At 56.4% G+C, this 13,423-nt stretch overlaps 1 protein-coding gene across 7 annotated transcripts in view; it reads left to right on the forward strand.

The window, feature by feature from the left end:
- Positions 1-13,297, forward strand: part of IFT140 (intraflagellar transport 140) — a 78,379-nt gene extending 65,082 nt beyond the window's left edge. For 5 of the 7 annotated variants that reach the window (XM_045784665.2, XM_087853771.1, XM_087853767.1 and 2 more), the window contains 11 exons: positions 329-519; positions 854-949; positions 1,261-1,393; positions 1,469-1,612; positions 2,474-2,602; positions 2,711-2,893; positions 5,716-5,922; positions 6,178-6,390; positions 6,471-6,637; positions 7,821-7,962; positions 13,005-13,297. In XM_045784665.2, coding sequence (XP_045640621.2) covers positions 329-519; positions 854-949; positions 1,261-1,393; positions 1,469-1,612; positions 2,474-2,602; positions 2,711-2,893; positions 5,716-5,922; positions 6,178-6,390; positions 6,471-6,637; positions 7,821-7,962; positions 13,005-13,211 — 1,812 coding nt within the window. In that variant the 3' untranslated portion in view covers positions 13,212-13,297. Of the gene's footprint in view, positions 1-328; positions 520-853; positions 950-1,260; positions 1,394-1,468; positions 1,613-2,473; positions 2,603-2,710; positions 2,894-5,715; positions 5,923-6,177; positions 6,391-6,470; positions 6,638-7,820; positions 7,963-12,692; positions 12,825-13,004 lie in introns of all 7 variants that reach the window. The other 2 variants (XR_015720968.1, XM_087853763.1) reach the window with 2 other exon arrangements.
- Positions 13,298-13,423: the final 126 nt, after the last annotated feature.

A 13,423-nucleotide genomic window follows, 5' to 3' on the forward strand; every position in this document is an offset into this window, starting at 1 on the left:
GCGGGTCCTCCCTGTCTCCTGCACATGCATGAGCTCATGGCCCATTGAGCACCTGGGGGGCCAGGTGGGGTGGGGGCAGACTCTGCGAGGAGGGGGGCAGGCAGACACCCGAGTCAGCTCCTGGTCCACAGGACACTGGGGCGGGCAGGGTCTCCTCCCCAGCATGCAGGGCAGCCCCCCAGCCTTCCCAGCTGACGCGTAAGTCCGTCCTGCTTTCTCACCGCGGAACGGAATGCCGCGTTCACGTGTGTGTGGCCTCGCTGCCTGCAGGGGCGCACGGGCAGCTCTCCTGGAGCTCAAGGGCTGATGCACACGCCCCCATCTCCAGGAGGACGCCGAGCAGCTGTACCGGTCGTGTGGGCGCTATGACCTCCTGAACAAGCTGTACCAGGCCTCTGACCAGTGGCAGAAGGCCGTGGAAGTCGCGGAGCTCCATGACCGCATCCACCTGCGTGCCACCTACTACGGCTACGCCAGGCACCTGGAGGCCAGCGCGGACCTCGGCCTGGCCCTCAGCTAGTGAGTGTGGGGCCCCGTCTGGGCTGAGCCGGGGTGGGCCTGCTTGCCTCGGGCCTCCTCCTCGCCCCGTGAGGCGGCCGTAGAGGCGCTTGGAGGAAGCGTCTAGACTGAGGCACTGACTTGGGGCAGGTGGTGACCTTCCGGGTCTGCGGGGGACCTTGAGCTCGGTCCCACCAGGAGAACCTCAGACACGGTCCCCCTCCCAGCCCACACCGGGTTCCAGGGCTCTGGGCATGGGGTCTCGGGCGGTGCCACCGCAACACCATGATCCACTGGGCACCGCCGTGCGGTGCTGAGACCGTGGGGAGGAGCCGCTGTTTGTCCCCTCTTGCAGCTATGAGAAGTCAGACACCCACCGCTTTGAGGTGCCCAGGATGCTCGCGGAGGACCTGCAGTCCCTGGAGCTCTACATCAATAAGATGAAGGACAAGTGAGTGTCGCCACTGGACGTCAGGTGGCCAGTGGGCGGACCGTGGGTTTGCTGTGGGGCCCGGGGGCCTCCCTCCTTTGCTTCCCATGGGAGAGTGCGAGGCACCGACCCTTCCCTGGAAGCTGGTCCCAGCCTGTCAGGGCAGGGCCTTTCCTCCAGACCCCGGGACCTCACTCCTGGCCGAGTCACCCGGCTTACACGCTCCCTCCTGGCTGCTGGCCGTGTGAAGGCGCGCGGAGGGTGGCGTTGGGGACCCGGGGCTCCTTTGCAGGGGGCGCAGGCCCTGAGTGGGGCTGATGGGCTCCTTCCAGGACCCTGTGGCGGTGGTGGGCCCAGTACCTGGAGAGCCAGGCCGACATGGACGCGGCGCTGCGCTACTATGAGCTGGCACAAGACTACTTCTCCCTGGTCCGCATCTACTGCTTCCAGGGCAACGTTCAGAAGGTAGGAGCATCCTGCGCGGCCTGTGGGTGTGGGGAGGCGGAGACAGAGCCCCAGGGCCCCCTGCCTTCTTTCCAGGCTGCGGAGATAGCCAACGAGAGCGGAAACTGGGCGGCGTCCTATCACCTGGCCCGCCAGTACGAGAGCCAGGAGGAGGTGAGGCAGGCAGTGCACTTTTACTCGCGGGCGCAGGCCTTCAACAACGCCATCCGGCTGTGCAAGGTAGGCGGGCAGCGGGCACGCAGCCTCGACGGTCAAAGCCAGGCAGGTGGACAGGGGGCCCCTGCTGTTTCCCACGTTCTGAGAAGAACGTTTCACACAGAAAATGTAGAGAACTGTATGGTGAGCAGCACGTCCCCCACCCCAGGGGCCCGTTCCCACCACGCCTGTGCCTGTCGCAGTGACTGCTCCTCCTCCCCCTGGTCTCAGCCCCCCGGTGGGGTTTTTCAAGTGCTGAGTTCTGAGTTCTTGCTGAAAAGTCCCATGTCTCTCCAGCAAGCATTCAGGCTGGCTCATTGCTCCTGGCCTATAAACAGCAGGAAGGGCGTTCTGAATGCGTGAAAGTGTTCCAACCCAGGGCTCGGAGAGCAGTGTTCTGTTAATGGAAAAAGAAGGAAGCCCCCAAAATTCTGGTACAGAGACTCCATGAGACATTCTGACACTGGTTAGAAATCATCATCATGGAGGCGCCTGGGGGGCTCAGCCAGTGAAGCGTCAGCTCAGGTCATGATCTCAGAGTCCTGGGATCCAGTGCCGCATCGGGCTCCCTGCTCAGAAGGGAGTCTGCTTCTCCCTTTCCCTCTGCCTGCTGCTCCCCTTACTTGTACTGTGTCTCCTCTCCCACTCACTCTCTCTCAAATAAATAAAATCTTAAGAAAGAAAGGAAGGGAGGAAAAGAGGGAAGGGAGGGAGGGAGGGAGGGAAGAAGGAAGGAAGGAAGGAAGGAAGGAAGGAAGGAAGGAAGGAAGGAAGGAACCATAGTCACGTGGACCAGCAGCGTGCCGGAGTGGGGGCGGTGGGCTCCCCCAGGGCAGCCTCAGCAGACCCGCACAGGAAGCCCTGGGCGTCCTCCGGCCCCCACAGGAGAATGGCCTGGATGACCAGCTCATGAACCTGGCCCTGCTGAGCTCCCCCGAGGACATGACGGAGGCGGCACTCTACTACGAGGACAAGGGCGAGCACGTGGACAGGGCGGTCATGCTGTACCACAAGGTATGCAAGGGGCGGCCCCAGGGCCTGCCTCCGTGTCTGCCAGGGGACGCTCGGGCATTCTGGGGACCCGTGGCTAGGGCGGCTGCTCAGAGCGCCCTCCGCCCGCAGGCCGGCCACTTCTCCAAGGCTCTGGAGCTGGCCTTCGCCACCCAGCAGTTCGTGGCCCTGCAGCTCATAGCAGAGGACCTGGACGAGAGGTCGGACCCCGCCCTCCTGGCCCGCTGTTCGGACTTCTTCATCGAACACAGCCAGTACGAGAAGGCGGTGGAGCTGCTGCTGGCCGCAAAGAAGGTACGGTGGGCAGCCCCCCTCGGCACCCCCTTGGGCACCCAAGCCTGGGGGCCGCCTTTTCCGGACGCGATGGGTGTGGCTTCACCGTCTCATGGTTACGGTTTCACGAGAAAGCCGTGGCTCCCGCCTGGCCTGGGTGAAGGAGCGCTAGGAACAGGTCTGCCTCGCACGGCCAATCCAGGGGGACCCTCGTGCCCATTTCATGAATGTCATCGCACCAGAACCAGGGAGGTGAACTCGTCCTTTGTGTGTGTGTGTGGTCAGGTACACAGGACGTACAATTCACCATCTTCACTGTTCTCAAGAGTACAGCTCAGTGGTGTCGGGTATGTTCACATTGTGGTGAGAGCCGTCTCTGTGCACCTGCTGTTGTCTTAGAGCTGAGGTGCTGTCTCCATCAAACGCCAGCCCCCCAGCCATGCCCCAGCCCCCGCACCCTCCATCTACCTTCTGTGTCTACGTGTGACTCCAAGGACCAGATACAAGTGGAATCATACAGGATTTGTCCTGGGTCCGGCTTGTTTCCCTGAACGTCACGTCGTCAGGGTTTGTCTGTGTGATAGCGGGTGCCAGAATGTCCTTCCTTTTTTTTTTTTTTTTTAAGATGCATTTATTTATTTTAGGGAGAGAGAGAGAGCATGCGCGCCTGCACGCACAAGTGAGAGGGTCAGAGGGAGAGGGAGAGAGACTCTAAAGCAGACTCAGACCTGAGCGCAGAGCCTGACGCAGGGCTCGATCTCACGACCCTGAGATCGTGACCTGAGCCGAAACCGAGAGTCAGACATCTAACCGACTGAGCCAGCCAGGCGCCCCAGAATGTCGTTCCTTTTTAGGGCTTTGTGATGCTGCACTGGTGCGTACACTGCCTCAGGTCTGCGCATTTGCGGACACGGGGTGGCTTCCAGTCGTTGGCTCCTGTGAACAGCGCTGCTGTGAACATGGGTGTACACGTATCTCTTCAGACCCCACTTTCAGTTCCTTCGGGTGTTTACACAGAGCTCGAACTGCCAGATCATCTGGGCACTGTTCCAGTTGTTCGAGGGACCTCCAGACGGCCTTCCACGTGGCTGCCCCAGCACACGTCTGCCCAGCCACGCACAGCGTTCCCATGCCACCGCATCCTTGCCAGCACTGTTTCTAGTGTTTGATAGAGTTCTTTAAGTAGAAGGATTCTCCCTGACAGGCACTGAATAGAGACATGCAAAATTAGCCTGTCCGGATTGAAAGCTCTTTCTTCCAGTAGCCAGAATTACGCTTACAGTCCAGTGCCTCACTGGTGAGCGACACAAGAATTCTTCACGTGTTCTAGAAAGACCCAGCAGATGCACGTGTCCAGCCTACCTAAGGCAGCCCCAGACCTAATCTGATCCCAGGAGAAACACCACTGGGAGCCAGATGAGTGGATTCTGTAGTTTTGCAGTGAAAACCAGATAAGCCAGAACAGTCAGGAAAAGTCTGGAAGAAAATTAACAAGAGGTGATTATGCCCCCAAATTGTAAAATATATGACAGGATAATTGGGGTCTGGTCCATGATCGGGTTTATAGGTCAGCAGAAAATATTAGAAAATCCAGACATAGAGCCACTTACACAGGCGTCTCTCGTACGTGCAGAGGACCATTTCCCAGCCTTGGGCGAAACACGAGCCATCCAGTAAAGGGGGTTGGTGCAACCAGGCAGCCACTTGGGGAAACACAAAGGTAAACCCTACTTATCTCCTGCGTCCTAGTAAATTCCAGATGGGTCTGAGATGTGTGTCAGCAAAACAGCCGCCACTCCACCAGAAACCATGGATGTCTTGTACAATCTCAAGAGAGGAAAGGCGTCTTCTAAGTATGATTCAAAACCCAAATGCCAGTGGGAAGGACTGATCCATTCAGCCAAATGTAAATCTGAAAATAGCACATGGAAAAAACACCATAAAAAAAGTAAAGATAAATACCTCTATCCCAAAGTATAATTTTCCAAATAGGTATGGGAGTTCCTACGAACCCATAAGGTTGCCAGCCACTCGAAAGGAAAGGACAAAGACTATGGACAGTTTATTTTAAGAAGGAAATGTGGGTGGTCCCAGCACATACTTAGCCTCATCCCTAAAGAGAGAAATACAGATGAAAACTCACGAAGATACCATTTGTGCTGAGTTAGGCCAGTAAAGGTGAAGAGGTCAGCAGACCCGCCAGACCATCGTGGGAGCAGACAGGCTCAGGCCGGGTGCGACTGCGGCAGGCAGTGCCCACCTCCAGGAGAACTCACAGGCCCTTGACCCAGCGGCTCCCGGACCTGGGATCCGTCCTCAGCACACTGTACACGCGGAAGTGGCACCCGCACGCCGCTGTCCCTGCGTGAAGAACGGCCTCCCTGCTGTGGAGGACCGCCAGGGATGCCAGTGTTCTCACTGTGGTGGGTACCACGCAGCTCCTGACCTATGGGGATGGAACCCCCTCCAAGACATAACAATTTTTGTCCAAGACCCGTTCTTAAGTGAAGGGTGTAAGATTTCCCTTCAGTTTTCAAGAAGATTAATCAAAACCCTTAGCTTAAAAATTTGAAACAAATTGTAGAAAATTAATTTCTGGTTTCTTTTCCTCCTTAACCAATTCAGTGTTCTGAGCTCCGTGTTCCCCTCATTGCATTTCACGGTGTTGACAGCATGAGAGACTCATTTGCATGAGTGTTGGCCCATGCCCAGCGAGCGCGTCCCATCCTTGCCCTGGCGCGTGCCACCCGGCCACGGGCAGGGGCTGCCCCTGGGCTGAGGGCCTGGCCTCCCCTGCAGCCCAGCGCTAACTGCCCCTTCCCGGCCTCTGTGGCATCTTACAGTATCACGAAGCCCTGCAGCTTTGCCTGGAGCAGAACATGACCATCACTGAGGAGATGGCCGAGAAGATGACCGTGTCCAAGGACTCCAAGGACCTGTCTGAAGAGTCTCGGCGCCAACTGCTGGAGCAGATCGCCAACTGCTGCATGCGTCAGGGCAACTACCACCTGGCCACCAAGAAGTACACGCAGGCGGGGAACAAGCTGAAGGTGAGCGTGACCAGCGGGGGGCTTCCACCGCCAGCTGGAAACTGGTCCCGCTGCTTGGTTTCCATCTGCCCCGAGTTTAACCCTCCGGGGATGCTCTTTCCCAGCCTGGGCTTCCAAGGGCCCTGCGGGGACAGGAGAGCTCTGAGCTCCCTCTTGTGGTGAAGTCCCACGTGAGCCTGGGGGGGGGGGTGGCAGGAGCTTCGTGGCAAGTTCGGAGCCCAGCCCCCCCCTTCCTCTGGCTCTTCCTTCATCTAGGCCATGAGAGCGCTGCTGAAGTCTGGCGACACAGAGAAAATCGTGTTCTTTGCGGGCGTCTCGAGGCAAAAGGAAATCTACATCATGGCTGCCAACTACCTGCAGTCCCTGGACTGGCGGAAGGAGCCAGAGATCATGAAGAACATCATCAGCTTCTACACCAAGGGGCGGGCCCTCGACCTGCTAGCCGGCTTTTACGATGCCTGTGCCCAGGTACAGACCCTTCTCCCAGGGCCAGGACCCGCGGGAGGGTGGTGGGGCCCTGGGGACCCTGACGGGTGTCATCCATGCAGGTGGAGATCGATGAGTACCAGAACTACGACAAAGCCCACGGGGCGCTGACGGAGGCCTACAAGTGCCTGTCCAAGGCCAAGGCCAAGAGCCCCCTGGATCAGGAGACCAAGCTGGCTCAGCTGCAGAGCAAGATGACGCTGGTGAAGCGGTTCATCCAGGCCCGAAGGTGTGTCCACAGCAGAGCGGGGGAGCAGGGACACAGAGCCCCAGGCTCCTCTCCCTGCCGGGGCCCAGACCCGCTTTATGTGCCGCGAGCCAGTGCGGAGGAGTCTCAGGAGTGCGTGGACCCTAAGTAGGACATGCGGACGCTGTGTTGCCTCCTGCACGCTGAGCTCCTCCTGGGGAATTCCCCAAACCTGGGCGCACTGCCAGGAAGACTGTTCCAGAAAAAAACAGAGGAGTCTGGGGTGGGGGCGGTGAGGCAGAGGCAGGTCCGGAGAGCGTGTGTCTGACGAGAGCCTGGGACTCGCGCAGGTGTGTGTGGGGCTTGAGCTCCATGGCTCAGAGCAGGCGGGCCACCTGCGAGCTGCAGAGACTGTGGGAAGGAGGCTGGGGGCAGCACGTTGTTGCTGTCTGTAGGAGAGACCGTGCGCCTAAATCTGGACATGAGGCCAGTTTTTATCTGTTGGCAACTCATCCAGCTGTTCCAAGAGCCTGCTGTGTGGGCAGCCTCAGCTTCTGCCTAAACCAATGAAAGCATTTTCCTTATCTGAGAACAAGCTTTTAGAAGAAAAGTTCCAAAAACATTTTGAACTCTGTTGTATAAATGCGGCTCCCTGCTTGGGCGTGTAAGTTCTGGAATATTTACTGAGCCTGGGCTGCAGGAGGCGGGGGGGGCAGTGGGCAGCAAGGACCAGGCAGCGTCAGAACCGGGCCTCCTGGAGTGGGAGCCTGAGCCCCTCAAGAATGCAGCCCCTGGCCCTGGACCAAGGCCCCTCCGATCCCCCCTCCTCGGTCCCTCCCCCGCTCGCACACCGCTCCCTGTGCACCGTGTCCCTGCACTGGCCTTCGCTCATGCTCACCCCCTGCCTGACCACCTTGGGCAGGGTGCCCCGCAACCCCCCTGCGTCGTAGTGTCCCCCTCCAGACTAGTAAGCAGGCAGGGCCTGGGGTGACAGGCTGAGTGTAGCGCAGCACCGGGACTGCGGGCTTCCAGTAAGGTTTTATTAAATGAATCCGTGAGTTTATGAATGAACTCATCAGAGAATCCGTTTAGTTCACGGGAGCTGACTTCAGAGGGTTTCGTCCCGCCAATGCCAGGAGCTCCTCACTTAGGCCGCAAGCCTGCTCTGCTCCCCGACACATAGCGGGGTTCTGGATTTGGGCTCCAGCGACTCTGCTCTCGACAGGACGTACACCGAGGACCCCAAGGAGGCGGTCAGGCAGTGCGAGCTGCTGCTGGAGGAGCCAGAGCTGGACAGCACCGTCCGCGTCGGGGATGTCTGCGGCTTCCTGGTGCAGCACTACCTGCAGGCTGAGGACTTGCAGACGGTGAGGCCTTTGCGGGGCTCGGGGGTCACTGGGGGAGATTCCGCCGCCCCCGCTGGCAGGCCCCGTTCTCAGCCCAAGGGAGCTGGGGGCTCGTGATGAGGAGGCGCTTCTGTCTCTCCATTTGACTTTTTAGCCTTTTTTCTTTTGAAATAATTTCAAACTGAGAAGTTAACAAGAGTGATAGAACCTACCTGTACCCTTGACCGGATTCAGCAGTTTTCAGCATTTTGCCACATTTACTTACTCTGTACATATGTGCTCATATTTCTATTTGATATTTTATACACAAAATGGGTATTTTCTGAGTGATAAGCGAATTGCAGGCGTCCTGCCCTTCCCCCACAGTTTGCTAACGCTTGGTTGGACACCTAGGGGTGGGACGGCGGGGTCATACAGCTAGTGCGCTTCACGTTTGCAGAAACTTCCAGAATTTTCTTCAGTTTCTTTTTTGTAGTGTCTCATGCGTAGTTGGTGTCAAGGGTATTCTGGCCTTATATCCTGGCCACCTCCTGTATCCCTGAAAGAGTTTACGTAAGAAGGCTGTTGCTTCTTCCTTCAGTATCTGATAGAGTGCGTGAGTGAGCCGACCTAGGCCTGGAGCTTTCTTTGTGGAAGGAGTTCAAGGATTCATTTCAGCAGAGCGATTCTCAAGCATTTTGGTCTCAGGACCCCTTTGCAGTGGGGTTACCCATGTGGGGCAGCTGGATGCTGTTTGTTGTGTTACAGAATAAAACTCACTCACTGACAAACGAAATTAACCCACTATACGTTGACATAAGTAACATTGTCATTAAAACAACTTTTTATTTTTTATATTTTCCAAAACAGAAATTGAGTGGGAAAAGTAGCACTGTTTTACACATTTCTAGGTCTCTTTAATGTCTTGGAGGACAGCTGGAGGGACTCTCCATTTCTGTTTTTGCTCTTGAGTTGGCACAATGGGTTTTTTAGCTGAAATACATGAAGAAAATCTGGCCTCAGGCCAGCATGCAGGTGAGAGGCAGGGCCCTCGGACAGTTGCAGGACACCTCTGAGCCGACACCAAAAGTCAGCCAGCAGGGTTTCTTAACACTTAGCTGCGAGTCGGGGTGCTGTCGTACTCGGTTACGTGAAAGCCTGCTGGTCCATCTTGGATCTTTCACACACACGTGATTTTATAACATCACGCTGCTCATCTGGAAGTTATGGGTTCGCCAAGTCAGCAAATGTCCACACGTTTCATTATACGAATCAAAAAGTCCTATTTGCCGGTATCACCACCTGCCCCATCGGAAAAGTCTTTAGGTTTTGGGAGGTTGTCCAGCTCATGGTGGCCGATACCTAGGGTTTCTGAAATCCATCCATGTGAAAGCGCACGTTTTATCCTGAGTGAAAACACTGTCCGCTACCATTTTCCTTGAAGTGGTGGCCCCCTTTGTTCATTTCTGAGAAAAGGGGCCACATACTCAGGCCTGAGTAACCACAACTTACCGTGAGTCACACTTACAAATAAAGATGGTAATCCGAGCAGAAGGGACGTGTTTAGCTCGCACCCTGCGCAGCTGTGCTTCCTCATCTCCACCCACACTTGGTATGACGGGTCTTCAATGCCCACCATCCTGGCGGGTGCAGAGCCGTGTCTCATTGTGGTCTTAACACGCCTTCTCACAGTAATAGCGGCATTGAGCACCTTCTCATGGGCTCATGTCCTCCTCTGAGTGCCCAGATCTTCTCCCAGGGTTTGTGTTCTTGCCGGTCGTGGCCTTCATGAATTCTAGGCACTTTTCCTGTACCAGCATATGGCCAGTGTTTTCTCCGGTCTGTGGGAAGTTCCCTCCTATCACTCCCTCGTTTCCCGATAGAACTCTGATATCTTGTATAGATTGTCTCCTGGCTCAACTGATTCTCTTCTCTTTTTTTTTTTCCAGAATGTCCTCTGGTTTCCATTTTTGGTCACTCCTTTTGCTATTGCTTCAAGTTCACCCATCTTGTGCAGTGTCTACTCTGATGTTGCTCCTGTCCCTACCTTTCACCTGGCATTATAATTTTCCCTTCTAGTAGCCTCTGGATTGCATCCAGTTAGTCTCCATTATTTGTCTTGTCTCTCAAATGTAAGTGACATCATTCTGTTGCTTCTTACGTCTACCGGTTCTTTTGTGTCCCAGACACCGTGGAAAAACCACTGTAGAGACTGGGTTCTGTTACATTCGTCCAAAGAGGATGCTTGTTTGTTTCTTCTTCCTTCCTTCCTTCCATCAACTTGCCTCCCCTCATCTCAGAGGTTTAGCTCTCCCCCGTGCCAGGCAGCAGTGGGAGTCACTGCTCGGTACTTTAGCTTGGCCCAGGCTTGAGGTCGGCCCTTGTCCCCAGCAGATGCAGCGTGCTGAGTGGACCAGGGAATAGCGTCCATTCCCAGGGCGTGGGCTCCCTCTGGGACTCTCTTTTCCGCTGTCTCCTCATTTCTGGCTGCTGTGGTTGACCCCAATTCTGATTCTGGTTCTTCAAGCCAGTAAGGGTGGGTTTTCTATGTGCCAGTTGGCTTCCCACAGTGGCCCGGACCGGGCCTCACCTCAGGCAAAGGCTTCAGGGAGCAGGGACTCACCTTACCCCCTGCTCTTCCCTGCTTCCCAGCGCCAGCTCCCTGCTGTCTGCCTGCGCGACGCCAGTTCTTCTCCCTTCAGGTGCCTGTGGGGTCTGCCTGGCGCATCCCTGCATGGGGGAGGGCTGGTCCGTGACTGTCCCTCTGCCCCCACCAGAAGCCTCTCTCCTTGTTCACCATCCTCTTGTTACCAACATAAGAAGTACCCCCCTGCCCCCCCGCTGCAGTTTTCCTTTGTGTTCCAAGGGTGTCCTGTGAGTACCACTCCCAGTTCACAGAGCAGACGGTTCCTGGAGAGACAAGGGCGACCTCAGGGAGCCTCTCACCTCCCTCTCCTGAGAGCCTGTAAAGCAGCTAACGATGAGTCCATTTCAGAAATGTTGCTAGCGAGCTGTGCCCGCGGCATTGGGCCTTGGCCTCCAGAGTGCACAGGACCAACGGCCCGTCCATGGCCCTGCAGCCCGAGGGTCAGCGCTATGAGTGACACTCATGTCCCTGGCCGGCTGCCCGCCCCCTCTTTGTCCCCTCCCATGTCCACTCACTGCCTCAGGAGGAAGCAGCTCCAAATCTCCTCTCGGTGAGGTTCCTTCTTTTTTGGAGGAGAAAGAAAATGGGACTCAAGCTACTGTTTGCTCAACACTGACAGAAAATCACTCTTAACGATTTCACCAGATTCTTCACCGTCTCAACCCTCGTTTGGAGCCTATGGGGTTTACCAACTTTAACTTAAACAGACCCGTGAGTGGCGAGGGGGTAGGCAGGCCAGGCGTCCTCCGGTGGGGAAAGAAGGCCCCGTCCCTGCCCCACATCCCCCACTGCCCCCTCGCACTCGCCTTGCCGCCATGCCAGAGCCCAGGCCTGACGCCCCTGACCCTGGACAGTGGGCGTCCTCATTGGCCAGGACCGCCTGGAGCCCTTCTGTCTTTGTCACCCTTCGTCACCGTCTGGTGACCGTGCCTTCCTTATGGAAACTGCAGCCTTGCCTGTTGAGGAAACAGCTCTATACACAGAGGGGCTACACCCCTGCACCATGGTCTCCAGCAGCCCCTTGCTTCTGGACCCTACCCCTGAATTCTGTCTAGTCCCTGCAGTTCCGAGCCCTGGCCTTGGTCTGCGTGTACTCGTGTCCCGGTGCCCAGCACAGCGCCTGGCTCGCAGCGGGCAGTCTCTTCCTGTGTGGGTGCCTCCCTCCTCACTTGAGAGCACCTGGGGGCTTCACTCTGCCCGTCTGCCATCCCTCCAACAACCATAGCTTTTCTATTTTCATCTTTATCTTTTTTTTTTTTAAAGATTTTGTTTACGTCTTTGACAGAGCGAGAGCGTGTGCGCACAAGCAGTGGGGGGGGGGGTGGCAGAGGGAGTGGGAGGAGCAGACTCCCCACGGGGCAGGGAGCCCAATGCAGGACTTGACCCCAGGACGCCAGGATCATGACCTGAGCAGAAAGCAGACGTTTAACTGACAGAGCCACCCAGGTGCCCCTTTATGTCTTATTTTTTATATCTTAGTTCTACCCAAATTAAAATTGCTCTGGAAAATTTATCATCTTTAAGAAATACTAAGATCTGATCATCATTCCTTATAAAAAGAAAGTTTTAAAGATCCTAGAAATTTTGATCACATCTGAACTGGTAAGTGTTACTTTGGTGGTAAGCATTAGAAGTCACATGAGACCTATTCCTCTCCTCATGCTTAGCTACAGGTAGGTATAGCAGGTGTGGACAGATGCAGGCAGGTGTGAGCAGGTGTGAGCTGGCACAGTGGGTGCAGGCAGGTGTGGGCAGGTGTGAGCTGGCACAGCAGGTGTGAGCCAGGACAGCAGGTGTGAGCAGGCATAGGCACATGTGGACAGGTGCTGGCAGGTGTGAGTGTGGTGCTCGGTGGGAGACTCTGGTCCCTCGACCCCAGGCTCTCCCACATATTCCCACTGGTAGAACCGGAGGAAGTTCCACAGGAAAGCCAGTGACAGTTTCATGGGTTACTGGCTTTTACAGTTGAGAACCATACATATGAGAGACTCAAATTGATCCCAGGCCGAGCGAGCTGGGATAGAGTTGATGCTTGGTCAGAGTAAACAAGACAGACCGCTTACATATTGCCTCCTGTCCTGCCGCCCGAGAAGCAGAATCCAGCATGAACGCCTCCTTCCCTTAGGTCTCGTCCAGAGAGCACGGCCCCAAACCCCCGGGTCCTCGTCCCTGAGCCGCTCTCAGCACTTTCCTGCTCAGCTGGGAGTGCTGACTGCAGCCGACAGCACGGACAGTCAGAGCCCGAACTTCAGACACCGTGAGCCCTTGGGAAGGCTGCGCCGTCACAGACAGTTGTCCCCAGGCCCCTCTTGTGAAGACGTCCTTCCTCTTACTCTCCTGGGGGGCGGGGTGTCCAGAAACTCACTGCACTGGACCAAGGGGGTGGGCTCTTTGGTTTTTGCTGTGGACTAACCTAGTCACGGCTGTCCCAACCCAGGCCTACAAGTATCTGGAGGAGATGCGGAAGCGGGTGCCCTCCACCCACATGTCCTACTACGTGAACCAGCGGACCGTGGATGCCGTGCACCAGGGCCTGGGCATCCCTCTGGTGCGCACCGTGCCTGAGCGCGTCCGCCACAACAGCGTGGAGGACCGCAAAGAAGTGGACGAGGAGGTGCTGGAGGAGGTAGAGAGTGACCCCTGACAGCTGCAGCTGCGAGCTCCCCTGGAACTTTCTGGGGTTGGTAGCAAGAGCCTGACTTTCTTGTTGAAATAAAAACTCGTGTGTGACGCCGCAGGGCATTGGCTGTCCTGCTTAGAAGGGGCCAGCATGTGTCCTTCCAGCATTCCTGGCCCCTGAGGTCCCTTTACTATGAAGGGAGTTGGCTCATTTTTTCCACGACAGGCTCCCAAGTA

This window comes from Ursus americanus, chromosome 2, assembly GCF_024610735.1.
Source record: "Ursus americanus isolate L20-20 chromosome 2, mUrsAme1.1.p, whole genome shotgun sequence".
Lineage (NCBI taxonomy): Eukaryota > Metazoa > Chordata > Mammalia > Carnivora > Ursidae > Ursus > Ursus americanus.